General features: G+C 37.3%; 1 protein-coding gene across 1 annotated transcript in view; it reads right to left on the bottom strand.

Annotated features, from left to right (window-relative positions):
- Window positions 1-19,050, bottom strand: part of dlec1 (DLEC1 cilia and flagella associated protein) — a 28,226-nt gene extending 9,176 nt beyond the window's left edge. Inside the window, exons 1-20 of the mRNA XM_067434819.1 lie at window positions 18,748-19,050; window positions 18,350-18,496; window positions 16,829-16,985; window positions 16,364-16,474; window positions 16,090-16,277; window positions 15,250-15,467; window positions 11,999-12,080; window positions 11,714-11,801; window positions 11,221-11,394; window positions 10,921-11,057; window positions 8,546-8,638; window positions 4,837-4,927; window positions 3,681-3,843; window positions 3,365-3,557; window positions 2,122-2,195; window positions 1,867-2,023; window positions 1,680-1,773; window positions 1,119-1,249; window positions 826-984; window positions 73-203 (exon numbers count right to left, since the gene is read on the bottom strand). Of these exons, the coding sequence (XP_067290920.1) occupies window positions 73-203; window positions 826-984; window positions 1,119-1,249; window positions 1,680-1,773; window positions 1,867-2,023; window positions 2,122-2,195; window positions 3,365-3,557; window positions 3,681-3,843; window positions 4,837-4,927; window positions 8,546-8,638; window positions 10,921-11,057; window positions 11,221-11,394; window positions 11,714-11,801; window positions 11,999-12,080; window positions 15,250-15,467; window positions 16,090-16,277; window positions 16,364-16,474; window positions 16,829-16,985; window positions 18,350-18,496; window positions 18,748-18,831 (2,672 nt within the window). The 5' untranslated portion in view covers window positions 18,832-19,050. The remainder of the gene's footprint in view (window positions 1-72; window positions 204-825; window positions 985-1,118; window positions 1,250-1,679; window positions 1,774-1,866; window positions 2,024-2,121; window positions 2,196-3,364; window positions 3,558-3,680; window positions 3,844-4,836; window positions 4,928-8,545; window positions 8,639-10,920; window positions 11,058-11,220; window positions 11,395-11,713; window positions 11,802-11,998; window positions 12,081-15,249; window positions 15,468-16,089; window positions 16,278-16,363; window positions 16,475-16,828; window positions 16,986-18,349; window positions 18,497-18,747) is intronic.
- Between the last annotated feature and the right edge of the window lie 2,806 nt (window positions 19,051-21,856).

The following is a 21,856-nucleotide window of genomic DNA, read 5'->3' as shown; positions in this document are numbered from 1 at the left end:
TTAAGTAGTATTCTATTCTAGTTATTACTGACATCTGCACAATACATCAAATGATGTGACTCATTCCCTTACCATCCAGTGCCGTCGAGCACAGTAAGCTGTAGGACGGACTCAAAACAATGGCAGTACAGGGCTCTGAAGACCACATCTACACTGCAGGACGTCAGGGGAGGCAGAACACCTTCATTTGGATTAATATACACCTGATGACACATGCAGCAAAGGAGATACAAAAGCTTTGTGTAATAACATACAAACCAAATAAAAACCTTTATATTTTTATAGTTATTATTATTATTTTATAAATAATAAATTAATATTATATATGTCAATATTATACATTTAAGTTTATGTATTATTATTATTACCTTTTTATATTTATTTGATCAAATAATGTTATATTATATCCTAAAAATGTATGAACATATATAAATATATATATATATATACAGAGTTTGTTGACTGTGGTGAGTTAACCCCCACACAATTGTCTTAAAAGGTGGCGCTAACGATGTGGCCCCTCCTATCTAATCACCCTAATCACCACCAAACTTGGTCAGTATAAAGTCAAGATATTGAAGAAGCTAAATTGCAAACGGCTTTTTGAAATCTCGAACGGGTTGCATGTGGCGTGGAAAATTATTTATGGTGAGAAAAGGGGAACAGGTGTTATATAAAATATAACTGTAAAATATAAATAAATGAAAAATAAATAAATAATAATAATAATACTGTATATATGTAATATATATATATATATTTGATATATATATTATCTATAATTATTATTATTGATTTCTAAGAGGTGTAAATAGGGTGTTGTACCAGTCCCTTGATAGGCGGCTGGGTGTGGGACAGTTCTTCTAAGCTCCAGGAGGCATCTACCAGGCTGTTGTTGGTGATATGAATGGTAGAGATGCTCTCATTTCCCATTTCCAGCAAACCAAAATCCAGACTGGGCACATTCACTGAGCAATGCGGACCCTGAGACACCATAGTAAAAATACTGAATATGAATTCAATTGTAAGACATAATTTGCTATGGAGAACATTTGTGGAGGCCTTCGCACAGTGTATAATATTTAAATCAGTAGGAAAGGGAATGAAACACCTCTGACCTTAAATGTGACCTCAATGGCCAGTCCTACAGTTTTAGGATGGTGCTGAATGTGACACTGCAGGGTGGAGGAAAAATGACCAGGGTTCCTTCCAGTCAGAACCAGCTCCATGTCAAAACACTCATTTATCTCTGTAAGCAGGCAACAGGTTCAGCATATTACTGTATGCCATGTTAGAATTCATTCATTTATTTGTTTGTTTATTGATTAATTAATAGATTTATACTGTTGGGTAAGTTACTCTAAAAAAGTAATGAATTACCAGTGACTAATTATCTTCAACAGTATATTAATGTACTAATTACTAAAACTAATTTGTTCCTCTGATGGCGGCAGCCAATTCGGCAGACATCTTCAGTGTCACATGATCCTGCAGAAATCATTCTAATGATTTGTTGCTCAATAAACAAGATGAATGATGAATGTTTTTATTGTCAGTTTAATGAATCCTTGCCTTATAATTTATTTATTTCAAAAGAAGGTCTTAGCAACCCCAAACTTTTGAATAACAGTATCTGTTAGTTCATACATTCATTTACCGATACTATGCAATGCTCTGACCTATTTCTCCTGCTGAGGGCTCCACTTCAATTTCGTGACTGTCAACAATACGCTCCCATTCAAAGTGAATGACTGATTTGCTGTGATTCCACATCTAAAACGCACACAGACACAAAGCTTAAAAGCATGTTGTATATTTGAAAATAGAAGTTTGAAGTTATTTTGACCTCTAGACTTTGACCTCTACCTTGAATCTCTTGCGGATTGTGTTGTGTATGTAGGTCTCCCCTGGTATTAAAACAGCATACGGCTCAAGAAGGATCTTATACGGCTCAGCAGAACTTTTTACTTCAACCTCTAAAACGGTCACATCGTTTACTTGGAGAGCTGTGTCGAGACACGTCCTGCAAATCAGCAAATAGAAGTTTCTACAAGGCATGTGCTTATTTTGATTGGAAAATCTTAAATTTATCTTCATTTTAAATTCATCAGTTCATTTCACCCATCGTCACTGATCCTGGGTGGATTAGGAACATCCATGATCACCAAGCGGCAGACATTGTGGTACTCTTTCAGCTGAGACAGAGAGAAAACAAGTTTTAGATGAAAGTCCACATGCGTATAAGTGGTTGTTTACACAGAATGCATATTTTGCATTCCACTTCACTATTTTTCTATTGATTTTCAATGAAAACACACACTAGACGGATGTCTTTAACTGTTGCGCCTTCATCTTTTGCAGTGTCACAACTAGGGTTAGGTACCATTCACATTTTAATCGTTACTTGAAATTCGGTACCCAATAGTACCTTTTTTCGGTACTTTAGGGGCTGTTTACATCAATAACTGTAAAGAAACTGTAATTAATTTATATTCAAGGGTTTATTGACTTTATGTTAGAAGCTGCCTTGGTCTTTGTCTGCCATTGTCTGTGTTGTTTGTTCACTGTAATATTTACCAGTAAATTGTAAGCTACTATCTACTTAATTAATTGAATTCATAAAACAATCATATTATTTTTTATTTTATTTTTTATTTTATTTCTATGAAAAAAATCCCCCCAATTTTTTTGTTGTGTATCTTTTAATTTAATTTAACAAACTTTTTTGTCAAACAAAGAGCAGCGCTTTATAAGTGAGCTTTATAGCCTACTGTTAAAATTTAAATTTGTATTACTTAAAAATGAAATGTTCATAATTTATTATTACATTATTTACTGCGCCGAGTCGAAGTACTCTCAGAAGTGCTATTCCGGCATACATTATAGTTCTCCTTTTTAATCTGCTTAGAAAAGCGCCACTTTTATTTATGTCACCATACTTGATCGTTCAACTATTTGTGTAACTGTATTTAAACAGGGGAAACGTGGAGGTGATTGGTCGCTTCTAACTTGATCTCTGTTTGGTACCATAGTGAATGAACTGGGCTTAGTGGGCTAAGCTAAATGCTTTCAGATCGTCACCGCGCATCAGAGAGATTAAGTGAGGCGAGAGAGGCATATATCAACTCATCTTAGTTAAAGGAATAACAGTTTAGTATGAAAAAGCGGTGAAGTATTACTTTAAAAGTACAATTTTGTACATTTCGGTACCCAACCCTAGTCATGACACAGTCATGGCATTGTAAAAACACGTCTTCAGACATTGTTTTTTCATTGCATTGACCTGCGTCCGGCATTTTTAACAGCAAATACGCATTCTGTGTGAACCAACTCTAAGTGTGTTTATATGAGTGCACATCCATACATCCTTGGGACAGTATGTGAGCAGGAACTCATGTTCCTGCGCAGGGCTCAGGATGCCCATAACTGGAGAGATGCTGAACACACTGTCTGTATCAAGATGATGCTGAATGCTGGAAGGGTTTGGAGCTTCTCCGGGCAACAAACATTGAAGGTTGGGCTTCATGATCTGCCAGTGGTATGGGAGTTCCAAGTGTCTACACAGAAGTAAAATAATGATTTACAAACATACCAGTATCTATTTCTACTGTATCCACTTCTAGTATCTACTTCTACTCTATATACTATTCTGTTTATGCAGATGTGCGCAGGGAGCTCACGCATTGTTTTTTATGACCACCGTCTTCTGCAAGGTGGAATGTGGATTGGTTGGGTTGAATCTGACAAAATGGTCAGCTGTGATATCACACAACTCCCCAAATTCAAGCCGATCCTCTCCGCCTGATACTGAAACCAGCTCCACAGTGACCAGCTGACCTGTGCCTAAAGAGAATTTATTATAATATGTACACATATATCTTTTTGGAGGTTGTTTGTGTTAGTCCACGTCCACATTAATCTGAATACATTAATGTTTTTGGGCTTCCATCCACACTAAAAAAGCGTTTTTGTTATGCGAAAACCAAGCCTTTTGAAAACCCTGTCCCACGTCGATCAATTTGAAAAAGCAGTATTTGTTTTGTAGTGTGGACTGTAATAACAAAGGTATTTCAAAACAATGACTGACACATGTTTAGTCATGTGACACATATTGTACCCACAGGTATCTATGAACATACCGGCATTGTTGTGCTCACTATACAATTTTATATTGTTAATAAATGTTACTTTGCACAATCTTCATATTACATTTCTGCAAAGATTACAGAAAATTCACTCAGAGATGACATCCTGCAGAGATAACAGAAAATTGTCTTGCACAAAAACATGAGGCGATCTATGGTCTAAAGAGTCCTTAAAGAAGGACTCTTTAGACCATAGACTCTTAAAAATAAAGGTTCTAAAAGGGTTTTTTTCACAGTGAAGCTATAGAAGGACTCTTTTTGGTTCTTTCAGTGAACCTTTCTTTTCAGTGAACAGATTTCAATTTCAGATTTTCATTTTTTTTTCACTATAAAGAACCTTTAGTGGAAGGGAAAGGTTCCATGGATGTTACAAGTCCTTCATGGAACCATTAATGCCAATAAAGAGCCTTTATTTAAGAGTGTACATGGAATAGCGATTTCTAAGTGCAACCTGTGCACACCAGAAAGTGATGGGATATTTTGTGAATAAAATTATTGTGCCAGAAAAATTGTGTTAAATTGTGTGAAAAACGTTTTACGCACGCTTTTCAGTATGAACGAAAAACTTTTGGAAAAGGCTTGAAAATGCAAGTGGTGAAGTAGGGCGTTTTGAAATGAAAACGACATTGTCAAATGTAGTCTCAAATCTCAGAGAAGAAGTTATGTAAATTTGGCTGAATTTAATTCCTACCTTGAAGGGTGATGTCCTTCACTTGACAGTTGTCACAGACAATGGTGAATTCCTGAGAAAGGATCTCAGCAGTAGTGGGAAAAAACACAACCTAAACAATGAGATAAATCCAAACACACAGAGTCACAGACTTGCAGATTACTTAATATCATTAAAATCTGAGCAACATCAGTCTTTATGAATCACTGAATTTACAAGGTGTGGTGATTAGCATAAATGAGCATATTCATGAATATTTCAGAATGTCTTTCTTTGCTAGTTTCTTAGGTGATGGCATGACGCACACACAAAAAAATATGCATCTTAAAATGAAAGAGTTCACAAGTTTCTAAATCAAAATCCTTTTAAAAACCTAAAAATCTGTTCTGCCAAGAACAAGCATTTGTCACACAATTTGGTGTCACACAATTTGGCTCTTTTCTCACAATGTGCTTTCAGTACATACCCACTATCTCTAACCCACGCTCCACTATCATACGCAGACGGCAGCGCAACACTGCTAATCTGTGTCCTATTCCTTCCTCTACTAATATTCCTCCCTCCTTTTCTCTGCGTCTATGGAATTGTCAGTCAGCTGTAAACAAATCTGACTTCATTCCAGCCTTTGCCACTCAATCCAATCTAAATATCTTGGCCTTGACTGAGACCTGGAGCCGTCCAGAAGACTCAGCAACCCCTGCTGCTCTCTCTAACAACTTCTCTTTCTCACACACCCCTCGCCACACTGGCAGAGGTGGAGGCACAGGTTTTCTCATCACAAACAATTGGAAATACTCAACCCACACCTCTCTTTGCAATAACAACTCATTTGAATACCATGCTATTACAGCTATAGCTCCTGCTAAAATTTATCTTGTAGTCATTTACCGCCCTCCAGGTCAATTTGGCACCTTTGTTGAGGAACTAGATGTGCTGATATCCTCATTCCCTGAGGATGGCAGCCCACTTGTAATCCTTGGTGATTTCAACATCCACCTGGACAAACCGTATACAACGGATTTTCACTCCCTTCTATTCTCATTCGATCTCAAACTCCTTACTACCTCACACACCCACAAATCTGGCAACCAACTTGACCTCATCTACATATGCAACTGCACTACAGAAAACACTTTCAAGGGTCAAACCCTTACACTTCTCTGATCATTACTTCATCACATTTAATCTACATCTTGTACATCTACATCTACATCGTACACTTCCACTTCCTCTACCAGTTAGTTTCAGACGAAACCAGCGTTCTCTTTCTCCCTCTCATCTCTCCTCCACTGTGTCATCCTCTCTTCCCTCACCCACACAATTCTCCTCTATGGATGTCAACACCGCAACAGACACTTTATGTGTTTAATTTCTTGTCTAGATAGTATCTGCCCTCTATCTTCTAGGCCAGCTTGTTCTACTCCCTCTAACCCTTGGTTAACTGGTGTTCATCGTGAACACTGGACCAAACTTAGAGCAGCAGAGAGAAAATGGCGCAAATCAGACCTGAGTAAGTATCAATCTCTGCTCTTTTCCTTCTCACATGATGTCCATACAGCTAAATCCTCATATTTCCACAACAAAATTAACAGCACCTCAGACACACGCACAATTTTCAGAACTTTCAACTCTCTGCTCTGTCCCCCTCCACCACCTCCCACCACTCTGCAGACGATCTTGCCCATTTTTTCACAGATAAAACCACAATCATCAGCAGTCAGTTCCCACCTCCACACACACACGATTTTAAATCGGCCACATCCACAGCCAAACATTTTCTCTCCTCTTTCACTTTTTATTAAATTAAGCCTGAGGCTGAAGTATCTAAACTTCTCCTCTCCAGCCATCCCACTACCTGTCCTCTATATCCCATTCCCTCACATATTCAACAAGCCATCTTCCCTACACTCTTACCAGCACTCACACACATCATCAACTCATCTCTCTGCACTGGCATCTTCCCTACCACATTCAAGCAGGCTCGGGTAACCCCACTGCTTAAAAAACCCACATTAGACACATCACTTGTAGAGAACTACAGACCTGTTTCTCTCCTACCATTCATAGCGAAAACACTTGAAAGAGTTGTTTTCAACCAGGCCTCATCTTTCCTCTCACAGTCTAATCAGCTAGACATAAACCAGTCAGGTTTCAAGAAGGGCCACCCAACTGAGACGGCATTATTGTCGGTTACTGAAGCCTTTCAGATGGCAAAAGCTGCATCCAAATCATCAGTCCTCATCCTCGTTGATCTATCTGCTGCCTTTGACACTGTGAATCATCAGATTCTTCTGTCCACCCTCTCATCACTGGGCATCACAGGGACTTCACTCCACTGGTTTGAGTCCTATCTCATAGGTAGGTAGGTATTTTAAGGTTGCCTGGAGAGGAGAGGTATCCAAAACACATCAACTGACCACGGGGGTTCCTCAGGGCTCAGTGCTTGGACCTCTCCTCTTCTCCATTTGCACTACATCACTGGGACCCATCATTCAGGCACATGGCCTCTCATATCATTGCTATGCTGATGACACACAGCTCTACCTCTCATTTCAACCAGACGATCTGACAGTAGCTGCACGAATCTCAAGCTGTCTGGCGGACATCTCAGCATGGATGAAAAAACATCACCTGCAGCTCAATTTAGCAAAGACTGATCTGCTTGTTTTCCCTGCTAATCCAAACCATACAACACGATTTTACCATCCAGCTAGGTTCATCTTTGATTTCCCCTTCAGTGTCGGTCAGAAATCTTGGAGTAATCGTTGATGACCAGCTGTCCTTCGAAGATCACATCTCAAAGACAGCTCAGTCATGCAGGTTTGATTTGCACAACATCAGGAAAATCAGACCGTTCCTTATAGAGCATGCAACACAGCTTCTTGTCCAAGCCCTGGTAATTTCTAGACTTGACTATTGCAATGCGCTTCTGGCTGGACTTCCATCTTGTGCAATCAAACCGCTGCAAATGATCCAGAACGCTGCGGCACGTCTTGTCTTCAATGAGCCCAAAATGGCTCATGTCACACCTCTTTTCATCTCTCTGCATTGGCTACCACTCGCTGCCCGGATCAAATTCAAAGCTCTGACTCTTGCTTATGGATCTTCCACAAGCTCAGCACCTGCATACTTCGACTCACTCCTAAGAGTCTACACCCCCACCAGAAGCCTTTGCTCAGCTAACGAGCGGAGGCTTGTGGTACCATCACAGAGAGGCATGAAATCCCTCTCCAGAACTTTTTCTTTCATTGTTCCTGGTTGGTGGAACGATCTTCCGTCCTCCATACGCACGACAGAATCACTCGCTTCAATTCAAAAGACAGGTAAAAAGTAATCTCTTCCATGAACACTTAATCTCATCATAAAAATAAAAAAACTCTTCCTCCTCTATTTTTCTTTTCTTCTTCCCTTTTCCTGTTTTTTGCTACTCCGAGTAGTATACAAATCTTGGTATTTAGGGCATTTTATGCGTTTCTTTGCCTCTTCTTCAAGGATCGCTTCCTGTACTCTTTAGTTGTAAGTCGCTTTGGATAAAAGCGTCTGCTAAATGCATAAATGTAAATGTAAATGCAAGCATTTATTTTTAATCATAATTACAGTCACTAAAAAGTTACAATGTGAGAGAATGGGTGTATGAGGATGTCAATCAAATTAGAGAAAACTGCATATATTTTTAGAGAAAGACTAAACAAACTGATTAGCATGTATAAGATTTTCAGTAATATCTCACCTCTATGACAGTGGCCTGTCCAGGGAGAAGACCAAAAATAGAGGGACTGATGGCAAAGGGAGGCTGTTCTGCGAAAGTAGACTTCACTGCAGACTGAGACAAACTATCAAAATTACTTCTCAGGATGGTTAACAATATACCAAGACAAAAGCAACCAAGGTGTAAGGCTGAAAAAACTAGCAGATGCAGAAAAGTCTAATTGAGGAACAAGGACTCTCTGGAGACGCATGTCTCACTTCAGTATCAGCTAATCTACATCTTTCCCTGTTGACCCCCTCTCCCCCAATTCCTACCCTCTCTCATGCTGAGATCACTGAAAATACACCCAGAATCTCTCTCTTACAATGTCAATCCACACGATAGAGTATTATGTGTTTGATAACGTTTGAAATGTCTCAGTGCGACTGGTACATAGAAGACTGGTCTCATCCCCACAGAAGTTAACCAAAAAATAAACAATGTTTTAAGAGTTTAGCGATATCTTGTCTTAGTATGGTGGGTGTGGCTTTCAGCCATTTGGCCTTTGCATCAATACAAGTCTAAAGGACTTGATTAATGCCAATTCCCATTGTGAACTCATGTTTACATTTGAAAGAGTTTGTGCATTAGTTTCTGGGTATTTAAGGGAATGTTGCAAAGTGCACAGGGCTTGACACTTTAAACAGGTCAGCCCGTACGTAATGCTGGACGTCTCAAGATAGCCATCATTATGTAATTTTCAGAAGTCAGGTATATATTTCATTCTTTAAAGCTACACTGTGTGATATTTTCCCCCATCTAGCGGTGTAAAGGTATATGACCAGCCAGTGAATAATAGTTTCTGTTCCTCTCAATTCTGATTTCATTTTAACTTGTACGGTGGCTGATTTAGTCCAAGCTTAACATGGCAATCCCCCTCTTCACATTCGACATGGTGCCATCGAGTGTTAAAACGTGAAAGGCGAAGCTTGAATTTATGGGTATGTCCCTCTTTGGCTAATGTACTTTTAAGATGGAGGGGAAACATTGCGACCAGCATTCGAACCCCTCACCCGTATGTATTTTCAATATTATGAAATGGCCTATTATAAACTTACGAGAATACTTTATTACTTGAAAGAAGTAAATATCCATAATGAGCACATATATTTTTGAAAGAACTAAGTGTTTTTAGCTAAGAATAAACTTAAAAAGTTACACAGTGTAGCTTTAATTCAGAGTATTTGATGTTATGTATGGATTACCTTTGAATTGATTATGTAATTGGCTTTATACATTTACCTGACTGTTAATAAATTGTTACACTTTGATTGATTCTCACTTGCTCTGGAATTATTCAGGTTGGGTATAATTTCAACAAAGGGTTAAATGGAATAATTCAATTCATAGTTAAACTTTTAAATATAATGACCAAATAACCGATTGGCATTCTTACCTAAATTCCAAATTATGATTAAATGGAGTCAGATAAAGAGAAATTGGAATAAAATCCCTTTGCCCCGCTGAAAAGTCCGAACATGCAGCGACCTTCACCCGCCGATCGTTTGGGCGGCCTTACAAAGGTTAAAGTCACAATGTAACAGACAGAGGCAAGATATTTTATTCTAGATTGTGTCATACATTCAAGTGAAACTGATTATAAGAAAAAAAAATGAAGGGCAGGGACTTAGATGGTGGCAGACCCATCTGGTTGACGTTTTCATACCCCATGGTCTACTCTAGATACAACCTCAATAAGAACTATTTTGTTCCTTTGGCTACAGAATTGTTGAACTCTAGTGTAAAGGATATGACTGTGTGATTGCTATTGATGAGTTAATCTTGTTTTGCAGTTTCATATGGAAAATGTACTTAAATGTACAGTAAATATGTTCATAATCTGTAAATATATTTATTCTGACTATGCCTAGCTGTGTCTTTAAACTTATATTTTATTATGTGTCTAGTTATAAATAAATATATATATATATATATATATATATATATATATATATATATATATATATATATATATATATATATATATATATATATATATATGTTTTTACTCTTATAATGGGCACTCAAAGAAATACACCCCATTGACATGCATTATATGAGCAACAGTTGGAGTTAAAAATCTTAATTTGTGTTCTACTGAAACAAACACACCTACATCTTGGATGCCCAGGGGGTAAGCAGATAAACATCAAATTTTTCACTTTTGGTTGAACTATCCCTTTAAGCCAAAGTGAACTCAGCTTACACTTCAATAGACAAACTTCAATAGTTTTTTTTCAATATAGTATAAAAAGATAATATAAGTTTCATTGGAAGCCATAAATAATAATGCAGCCAAAGAAAGAAATCCAAACTATGAACAGAATGAGTTTTCATGTTGACATTTTCTTGCTTACCCTAAGGCTTGAGGCAGGCCACTGTTTCTTAGGCATTACACAGAATGTTCCAGCACTCAGTCCTTCATTCCGACATAAAACCTCAAGAAACTTCACCCCTCCAGCCAGGCAGTAACCACAGTCTGTGACAGCAGGCACTGGCACATGAAAAGAGTAAATTAATCCTTTTTTACTGATCATTAACAGATGAAGATACTTTGAAAGTCAGTTGGGTCCAAACAACATTGGACGTTTTCATTTTTGGGTGCACTATCCCTTTAAGATCTAGATGTTAAAAGAGTTATGTTTATATTGACTCACAAGAGAGTATTGGAGGGGGTCTGCGGGCCTCTATCGGTATAATGAGAGGGTATGGCAACTGCGTCTCCACAACCAGAGCGTCCTCATAGTCAGCCAGAGTGTCTGGAGCAAAACGCACCATGTACTGGCAGCTCATTCCAGGAGCAACAATCCCTCCCTCACCAGGGAATCTGCCTGTTGAACATAAATCGTTGACAAATATTTCAATTTCTTGATGCCAAAAAGCTGAAATCGCATTAGATATGAAAGTAATTTTGTACATTTTTAACAGTAGATGTCGCTGTTTTCCTATTCTGCCACCTGGAGCTGCAGGGTAAATACCCATCATTTTTATTAAATCCTACTCCAGGCCAGGCAGAGATATATCCCTGCTATTTCCTCTTGTACTGCTACAAAAACGACTAACAAATTCAATGGAAGCCGTGCAGAGAATCCTGCTGCCAACATAAATGAGTCTTTCATGAGGTCAGCAGGTGCTTTTTTTGAGACTCACCCAAACCAACAGAGAAGTGTGGAGAGGTGGGAGGAATCATTCGAATGTGACGGCTGGTCGCAGTCATGTTTTTGAGCTCCACCGCAGTCTACAAGAAACAGAAGGCACTATTAAGAACTGAAAATACACCAAACTGGAAGCCATTCAGTAGAGGCTCTGTAGGGAAAATCTATTGAACAAAGTTAAAAAAAACATGCAGTATACATTGAAATTGTGTTTATAATGTTAAATCAAGACAATTATTTATTCAAATGGACCAAAATAAATGGTTCATTTATACAGTACCTCATAGACTTGTCCTACTCTGTAGTCAGTGAAGAAGATCACAGGTGGATTTGCAGTGAAGATCGGAGCGGAACCCTCAGGACTAGAAAGTGGAAATTTGAAACCACAGTTTGACCTTACATTAAGTTAATATGAAAACGAATTAAATAAACAGAATAGTTATCATGTATCCTAAACTGAAATTTCTTGATTTTTAAAGCGATAGTTCACCCAAAAATTAAATTAAACCCATGATTTACTCACCATCAAGCCATCCTAGATGTATTATGACATATAATCTTTTTATAAATTCTTTAAGACGAATACAATCAGAGTTATATTAATAAATATCCTTGTTAATCCAAGGATTATAATGGCAATTAATGGCTGCCCAAAATTTGAAGCCCAAAAAAGTGCATCTATCCATTATAAAAGTACTCCACACGGCTCCAAAAAAGCTGAATATATTTATTTCTGAAGGGAATCGATGGGTTTTTGTAAGAAAAATATCCATATTTAACTGCCTTCTGTATTCAAACTATAAAAAAAAAAAACGTAAATTATGTTGGACGTAGTGTAAATACATTCTCCACAAAAACAGAGAAATTACGTAAATTTGTTCTTGTAGCCCTGGTTTGGGAGTTCTCAAAGCTTGTTCTCGACACATCGTCTGAGCAGAACTTTTTTCTTGCGGGTGTCCGAGAACTATTGTGTGATTGGTCAGAAATTTAAAGTGGGCGGGGTTAATGTGGAGAAACGGACATGTTCGACACCTGCTTTTCTCATGAAGTATGGAATGTACTGGCCAGAACGAACTTTGTTATTGTTCTTGCCACCTCGAGAAAATGAACAAAGTTTATGTCCCAAGCTTAAGCGTTTTCAACTGCAAGAGGCATTACATATTTTGTAATTTACTTTATACCATGTTAAATATGGATATTTTTCTTACAAAAACCCATCAATTCACTTCAGAAGGCCTTTATTAACACCTGGAGCCATGTGGATTACTTTTATAATCAATGGATGCACTTTTTTGGTCTTCAAATTTTGGGATGCACTTTTTTGGTCTTCAAATTTTGGGCTGCCATTATAAAGTTTGGACTAGATATGTATTAATATAACGCAGATTGTATTAATCTGAAAGAAGAATGTCGCATACACCTAGAATGGCTTGAGGGTGAGTAAATTATGGGATCATTTACATTTTTGGTGAACTATGCCTTTAAATCAATGCTCTAGAAAATCCAGAAGGCAAGTTTTATCCCATAAATGTCCATCAATGTGTGGTAAGCAACAATACATTTGTACACTTAGAAATTATTTGGTCACACAGCAGGATAATTTAAGAATGAACAAGTAAAAGGGTGTATAACCTAAAATATACACAACAGTCATAAATATTTGAACATTAAATCTTGGTGGACATGTTTTGTGGCAACTGCCCAGCTACACTTTATGAAAGATAGCATTCAAACAGGATCTTTTGTTCTATTGTTGACCGCCAAGAAGCAGAATGCAGGAACTGCACAGAGCTCATTGACTCAAAATGCTGAAAGAGTCAGCTGAGTCATTTTGGTTGTCTTGTGATTCTTTTTGTTGCTGTGAAAACCCTAACTTAAATGGCCAGAGATATTCCAGTAGGGCCAGGCAAGTGAAAGAGGCAAAGGAGTGATTCATTTGTAATCCAGCTTTCAGTGTTCTCGATGATTTCTACCACCTGTCATGCTGATGTGAGCTTGGAGACGAAAAAGTCAATAAAGAACAAAAAGCTATTTAGGCTGCATAACTTGGTAATATTAATTGTAGAATAATCCATTCTACTGGTTTGAAATATCATGTTGTGCTTTTCAGATGTCTACACAAGCCATCAAAAAATATAATCTAGAACATACAGGCAGCATTTTAAATACATAGCGAACAATAGAGTGTGTTCTGTATCTCGAGTGCTCATGTATATCATATTTCTCCTACCCAAGCTGCACAAATATTGTGGTACTAATGGTTGAATAAAGCTGTGTAAAATGCAAACAACGCAATAACAAAGGACAAGTTTTTCAGGGATTAAAGCAGAAGCCAACCAATTTATTTTGAATTTGATAGGATAGTATTGAATCAAAGATGATTTGTTGTTGACCAATGGAAAGTGGGAAAAGGATTTCAAATTAAATTGAATTATTAAATAAAAATTATTGAAGATTATAGAAATCATACATCAAACATTTTAATATCAAGTGTCTCTAAGAAAGTGGTTCTCAACCAGGGAGCCGGGCCCACTAGGGGCTTTAGGATGACTTCAAATTAATTAAAATAAGCATGAAAATAAGGCAAAACCAAGCGGCAACCTCCCCCAGTTTCTCTTAAAGAGATAGTTCACCCAAAAATTAAAATTCTGTCATCATTTACTCATCCTCATGTTGTTCCAAACCTCTATGAGTTTCTTTCTTCTGCTGAACACAAAAGAAGATATTATGAAGAATGTTTGTAACTAACACACAGGTTTGGAACAACAAGAGGGTGAGTAAATAATGACAGAATTAAAAATTTTGGGTGAACTAGCCCTTTAAAGGCAATACGGAACTGACTTAAGCTGCAATTCCTCAACTGGCCACTAGGGACAGGCTCCAGAAGGGAGCAGAATCTCATTGATCCCCATGTTAAAATGCCCTAATTTACAGCAGAAAAAAAACATGTTCACAGCCTGGTACAAATTGTGGTTTTGGTCAATACAGCTAAATTTACCCTTCATGACAACTGTGAGGGGGGTGATTTTTTTTATAACTCATTAATTTACATAATATAAAGCCTTAAAATTCTGCATAATTAAGGGCGTGGCCACTTGAGTGACAGGTGGATAGCTGTTTGTCTGCTGTCTGTTACCTTAGCTCCGCCCACATCCCGCCTCTTTGTCCACTATCAGTTATTAGGGAGTGACGCGTTGCCAAGATGGCAATGGCCAGCTCGATCCTACGCTTCAAAACAGCTCTTCAGAATCCTATCGGTGAAATCATGGACACTACATCCATATTTTTTTTTACAATATATGGGTAAAACAACTAAATTCAAGATATTTCTTATTATTTGAAAATTTTTATAAGTAATATACATCTTTCTAGTAACGATAAGCTCTAAAAGATTTTATAGAGTGGAAAATGTGAGTGAGGGGTACCTTCAAATACTGTTGTAGACAACCTGGGGGGTGACTTAAGTCAAGAAGGTGACTAAAATTACCTTCCCAAAGAAAACACACATTATAATCAGAAGAAGCAGCACACCTCTCTTTGCCAGTCTTTTTCTTGCCCTTTTCCACATTCTCCGGCATCTTCCGTGGCATGATGAGAGACTTTCCCCCACGCTGGGCATTTGGGAGGAGGAAGCGAGGGTTGCGCAGGAACTTGTGTCTGTCTTTGTGCTTCTGCAGGGAAGCCCTGTCTTCTGCCCGACTCAGAGCACTGGGCTTCTCCATCCAAGAGGCTTTATGCACCACACCAAGCTTTTGAGTCGAAAAATTGGGAAAACACATAATAATAAATGTTTAATTAACCAAGATTTTAGGATAATTATTTAATTATTTTAGTTGGCATGAACAGGCATTGTCTCTTTCCTTTTTAAATGACCGTCTTGCTCATTTTATATGATCCTGCAGAGTGACAAAATAATTTTAAATTATATCCTTTTTATAATATTTAATATTTATAATATTGGTACGATTTTACAATAAGGCCTTATTCGTCCCAACAAACAACTTTGGGTTTTAAAAATGTGATAGTACATGTTGAGATTAACAAAGATTAATAAATGCTGTAAAAGTACTTTCATTCTTAGTTCATGTAAGGCTCACCGTAAAGTGTTACCATAATAATTATAATAAAGCACAAAAATTCTATTTATTTTTTAAATAACGTGTAAAATTAAAATTACAACATAATTATAAACAAATAGTGGTGTATAGTTGCATAACCTGTTATATCTAAATACTGTATATGTGAACTAGCATTAACATTGTTTATCATGTTATTTGACATCTAGTCTTTTATGATTACATAGCAAAAAATATAAAGGTAATTCTTCTTCCTTTTGATATGAGAAAAACTGAAAAATGTTTAGGGAAAAACCTCAGTGCCCTGGATGGAGCTGGACTCTGGAGTGGAAGGGAGCGTGAGTGTCTCCTCTGATTGTTCCAGCAGGCTCTGAGCCGTATGTGGAGGTGGGGGGAGAGGAGTGTAACCATCATCCTGTGGTTCGGTGCTGATGTGCATATTATAGGAGATAGTTGGCTGAGAAAAGCCTGGAGTGAACTTGCCTGCAACAAATGAGAAAATGACATTATCATCATTATACATAATCTGACTGAGTATGTTTTCACTTTATAGGTCAGTGAAAAATTACCTTTTGGGTTTTTAACAACTGGGGTGTGCACTGCTGTATAATCCAGTGGGCAAATCAAGCTGTTGCTCCTGAGAAGCTCACTGTCCACACACCACTTGAAGGCTGATTTAACTTTGGAGACACAGGGTATAGCTCTGTTTACAAGGGTTTTCATGTCATAAGACCACTTATGCTACCAAAGGCTGGAATACCCTACACGGCTTTTGCTCAGATTTGCAGTCTGAATAAGTCAGCAATATAATAGTTGAAAAAAGTCTGCACCGGTTTGCAGATTTGGGGCAGTGGGTTTTTTCACAGAAAATGTTTAGTTTTTTTCACAAAGTCAGCGAGTGTATGATGCATTGTGTTTTCAAATCTATTTAGATTTTAAAAGTCACATGTATTACAGGCTTAACTAACTGACCGACAGACTGTGGATAGTAAAAATAATGGGTTGTTTAAATAAACAGAAGTGGAGAAATGTACCTGGGGGGAGACCCAGCTGATGGTAGGCCTCACCCACTTGTTCCATGATTATGTTGTGATCATGCTCCTCTTTTGCTGCAGCTTGCAGACGGGCCTGTATGATGTGTGTCTCCAGCATATCAGCATTCTGAATCCGTCTGTTGTATTCAGAATGCACCTGACAAGATCATAATGATAAAATAAGTCATAATTTGATGATAGAAATCGGATAAAACTATATAAAATTATATAGATGATACGAATAAGATATAGATATAGGGAGTTGCCTGTCAATTGCGTCATATCTGAGTTTCCCTCAGGTTCCGGTTTTATTTGGCAGAAACGCTTTACTCTTAGCAGTGTGAACAAGTGTCACAGCAGCCGCTGAGCAAACGCACAGAGTAACGTCATAACATCTTTTTAAACACACTTTAATGTATCTAATATGATAAACAGCGCTGCGTTACCGCATATTAATGACAGGAAAAGCGGAAATAGCACCCGCGACTGTGTCCTGTCATTATTAAAGTCCAGCTCCACGTGAGACATGTGTTTGGCAACAATCGCTCCAGCGGCCTTTCTCAGCTCCTCAACACTCAGTCCTGCTATACTTCATACTACATTAACCTTAATAATATAATAGTCTATCCCAATTCTTTTCCACCGGCTGTGAGGTGAAAACCACATATCCCAAGATTCTGAGCTCAAACTCGGCGTCATCAAACTACGCCTTTGTTTTGAATAGGCGCCCTCTTGCGGATGGAAAAAATGACAGTGCAGCTTTAAAGGGTTAGTTCACCCCCCCAAAAAAATGATGTCATTAATGACACCCTAATGTCATTCCACACCCGTAAGACCTCCATTCATCTTCGGAACACAGTATATTTAGTCCAAGAGCTTTTCTGTTCCTTCATGAAAGTGTATGCACACTATACTGTCCATGTCCAGAAAGGGAATAAAAATATAATCAAAGTAGTCCATATGTGACAACAGTTAGTTAATTAGAATCTCTTGAAGCATCGAAAATACATTTTGGTACAAAAACCAAAACTACGACTTTATTCAGCATTGTCTTCTCTTCTGGGTTTGTTTTCAATCCCCAAATAAAGATTTGAACAGTTATGAATCAGCTTATTGATTCATGATTCAGATCGCCAATGTCACGTGATTTCAGCAGTTTGGCGGTTTGACACGCGATCCGAATCATGAATCAATACTTTATTTGAGGATTAAAAACAAACCATGTTTGTCACCACTGGAAGAGAAGACAATGCTGAATAAAGTAGTTTTAGACCAAAATGTATTTTCGATGCTTCAAGAGATTCTAATTAACCAACCGATGTCATATATATATATATATATATATATATATATATATATATATATATATATATATATATATATATATATATATATATGATCGAATATGTAGCCTAGTTGGAGATAAGAGACTTCTTTCAAAAAAAAAATTTTTTTGTTTGTTTTTGTTTTATCATAAAGACCCTAAAAGGTTTTAGATTTTGTTTAGTGATGTGACGGCACCTGTTGTAGCTCCTCCACATATTTTTCATGGTAGTTGTGGTTGTGGCCTCCTCTGCGTGATTTACTGAGATTAGAAACCGTGTCCTTCCCAATCACCTCTATGGTGTAAAGATCGCTGAATATGCTGGCCAGTAGATGAGAAATGTCCTGTACACACAAAATCCGTCACTCCCAAAAATATGAAATGAACTCTAGTGACAGTTTAGTTACAGCTGAAATGTATATTTATATAATGGCTGAAATTGTACATAACATCTAATTTTGTGTTTCACGTAATAAAGTTGTACAAGTAACGTTATGAAACAACACGAGGAGGAGTAAATGATGACACAAGTTGCCAGTTTGACAGATATAGTCAAAATAATAATCAAATCAGTGGTCAGTAGTCATTTTCTTACCTGAGTTGTCTTTGATGCTGGCTTGTGTCGGTTCATGGAGGGTTCAGAGCTCTTTAGTTCTTTTGGTTTGGTTTCATCGGCCATAATTTTGTCGTGAAAAGAAGTGTAAATACTGAAACGCAATTAAATATTTCAGTAAGCTCTGTCACGTGAGGTAAGTTATTTTAGTTAGGCGATATTTTATACAAACGGCCGATAGATGCTAATATGTCTAGTATAAAACGGAACGTAAACGTATTAAAAAACGCTAACGTTACATGAAACCATGGAGTTCCCTTTTCTATATTGCCCGCCATATTTGTTTAGGACGTCACCATGGTAACATGGCATGCCTCCTGGAGCTCCGCATCCAAAGCGATTTATAACGGCCACAAACATGGACACTTAAACCACACAAACTGTGTGAGGTCAGTAAGATTTTTGAAGAAACTAATACTTTTACTCAGCAAGAATGCATTTAGGCTAATTGATCGAAAGTAACAAAAAATAATAGCTATGTTACTAAATATTTATATATGCTGTCCTTTTGAACTTTCTATTAATTAACGAAAAATATATTGTTTCCACAAAAATATCAAGCTGATATGAAGCAGCAAAGTGTTGTCGACATTGATAGTAATTCTGAACGAATCATGTGACACTGAAGAATAGCAGTTTAAAATATATTAGGCTACAATAGAAAACAGTTGTTTTCATTGTAATAATATTGGGGGAAATAATGTTCCAAAGTGTAAAATTGTCATTCAGCGTAATGGTCCGGACTGTGATTTTGCCATTACTTAATCTTTAAATAAACATATAACATACCAAGTTAAAAATATATATTTGTTTTTTTTAGCATTTTCAAATAACTGTTGGCTATGTAGCCTATTAAAAGGGCTATGGTCTTATTTATTTTAAGTGTTAGCCAGGGAAATTTTGTCCTGAAAATGCATTTTGTAAGAGATCATTCAGTGTAACAGGATCAAGAAGCCATTCGGAAATCATATAAAAACCAAAACAGATAGTCATAGTCTGTGACATCATCAAAAGGCACCTGCTGCAGAAAAGTGAATTTATTGCTCTTAAAGGGGTGAGGAATTGAGAAATCAACTTTCCCTCGAGCTTTTGATATAAAAAGGTCATAGTAATATAAGAATATCCTGTACGTTTCAGAGCTGAAAACTTCCTTGTTGGCCAAAGAAAAGCTTTTATAGACATCAGGCCCAGAAAACGATCCTGTTTGCAGCTTGATGTCATCGACAGACATATCACCGCCTCTACAGAATAATAAGCACGTCTAATTCAGTAGCCCCGCCCACTAACTCGTGGAGCTGTTCAGATCAAGATAGCAAGATTATTGTGCTATTACTGGTTGTGAAAGAACACAGTCACTGCATAAGCTTCCTTCGGATCCTGAATGTGTGGTTGAACTTTATTTTTAATGAAGTTCCAGCTACATGGGGAAGACAACAGAGAGTGCCCCTCACTAAGGTATATGTCATAAGCTCAAAAGAGACCTTTGAGGGGGTTCTCCACCCAAAATACCCATCCTGATAACATTGGCAAACAAAAAGTATTCATAAACTTAGCTGCAAGGAGTGATTTTTGCAGCCAAGCAAGTCAGAAACAAATTGTCAGAGCAGTAGAATAAAATGCTTATTTTTAAACATTCTGCTGTTAATTACTTAGGAATATTACTAAAACTAATTTAAGGATACAGACTATACTAAAATCTTTATTAGAACAATGCCATTAATATCTCCCTTTTGGGCAAAATGTCATTCAGAGTAACAAACGTACTCGGTTACTTTCGTAACCTCGGTTGCCTATCGAGAGGTTCATCATATTGCGTATGGGAAAAACTCATTTTCTCGAGAATATGAAGCAAAACTTTATTAATAAAGGTATCCATGTAAAGCGCAGTGCAGCTGCACGGCAATAGCCAGGCGCGAAGAGCGCTCTGATTGGCCGGGCTGCGGCAACTGCAGTAACCTATGGTGAGGCGGCTAAGAGTAACGAACCAATGGGGGCGCTCCAGAGAGACCGCTGAAAAAGGGGCTTATATTAGCATACAGGAGGCTATATAAGACCCTGATTCGCCATAGGTGTCAGATGTTATCTCCTTCAGCTACACCTCCGCTGACCTCCGGAAAGAAGCAACCGCCGTCGAAAGCAAGCATCCAGCGGAATCCGCAGCAGTGAGGAGGTCGGATTTCTCCACCTTCATCTCTGCCGTTCCAGCTACGCCATCTGGCACTGTTCCTCTCAGCCGCCTCAACATAGGTTCATGCATTTACCACGGCCCAGCCGATCAGAGCGCTCCTCGCGCCTGGCTATTGCCGTGCAGCTGCATTGCGCTTTACATGGATACCTTTATTAATAAAGTTTGGCTTCATATTCTCGAGAAAAGTAGTTTTTCCCATATGCAATACGAGGAACCTCTCGATAGGGAACCATGGTCATTCAGCATAACAGATATATTTATGTGAAAATTAAATAATATACTTATTCTGACCTGTATTCAAATATATAAAAGAATATGTGTTCATACAAAATTTTGTATTATATTTTAAATACTTTTCCCTTACAAAAACGTCATGGGTAAAACCTGTGGTTTGAAGGATAGTGGCAAAGTTTAAAGATTTAAAAATTACAATGAATTAGTATTTGAGGGCTGCACTGTGATCCTTAAATATGTGTTTTAATATGTCCTCAAATGATTCCTGTTTTGAGAATAAGATTTTCTGACATAAACAGGCCCAGAATGCCACTTTAGTGGGTGTCTTCTGTAAATCATAATCATAGTAAAAAAATAAAAAATAAATATTAATTAATTAATTAATTAATTATATATATATATATATATATATATATATATATATATATATATATATATATATATATATATATATATATATATATATATATATATATATATATATATATATATATATATATATATATATATGATAGTCGTTACTTTTTGCTCAGAAAAATATATAATGTATTTTAAGGTATACAATTATAGATAACCTACAAGCCAAATGGTAAAGTCACTAAGATGTATAAATGCTGTTGGCCTTAAAGAAATGACAAAATATGTTAACCAATCCAAAAATAACCTGCA

The sequence above is a fragment of the Pseudorasbora parva genome, chromosome 24 (assembly GCF_024679245.1).
Source record: "Pseudorasbora parva isolate DD20220531a chromosome 24, ASM2467924v1, whole genome shotgun sequence".
NCBI lineage: Eukaryota > Metazoa > Chordata > Actinopteri > Cypriniformes > Gobionidae > Pseudorasbora > Pseudorasbora parva.
This window is presented reverse-complemented; position numbering and strand designations above follow the sequence as displayed.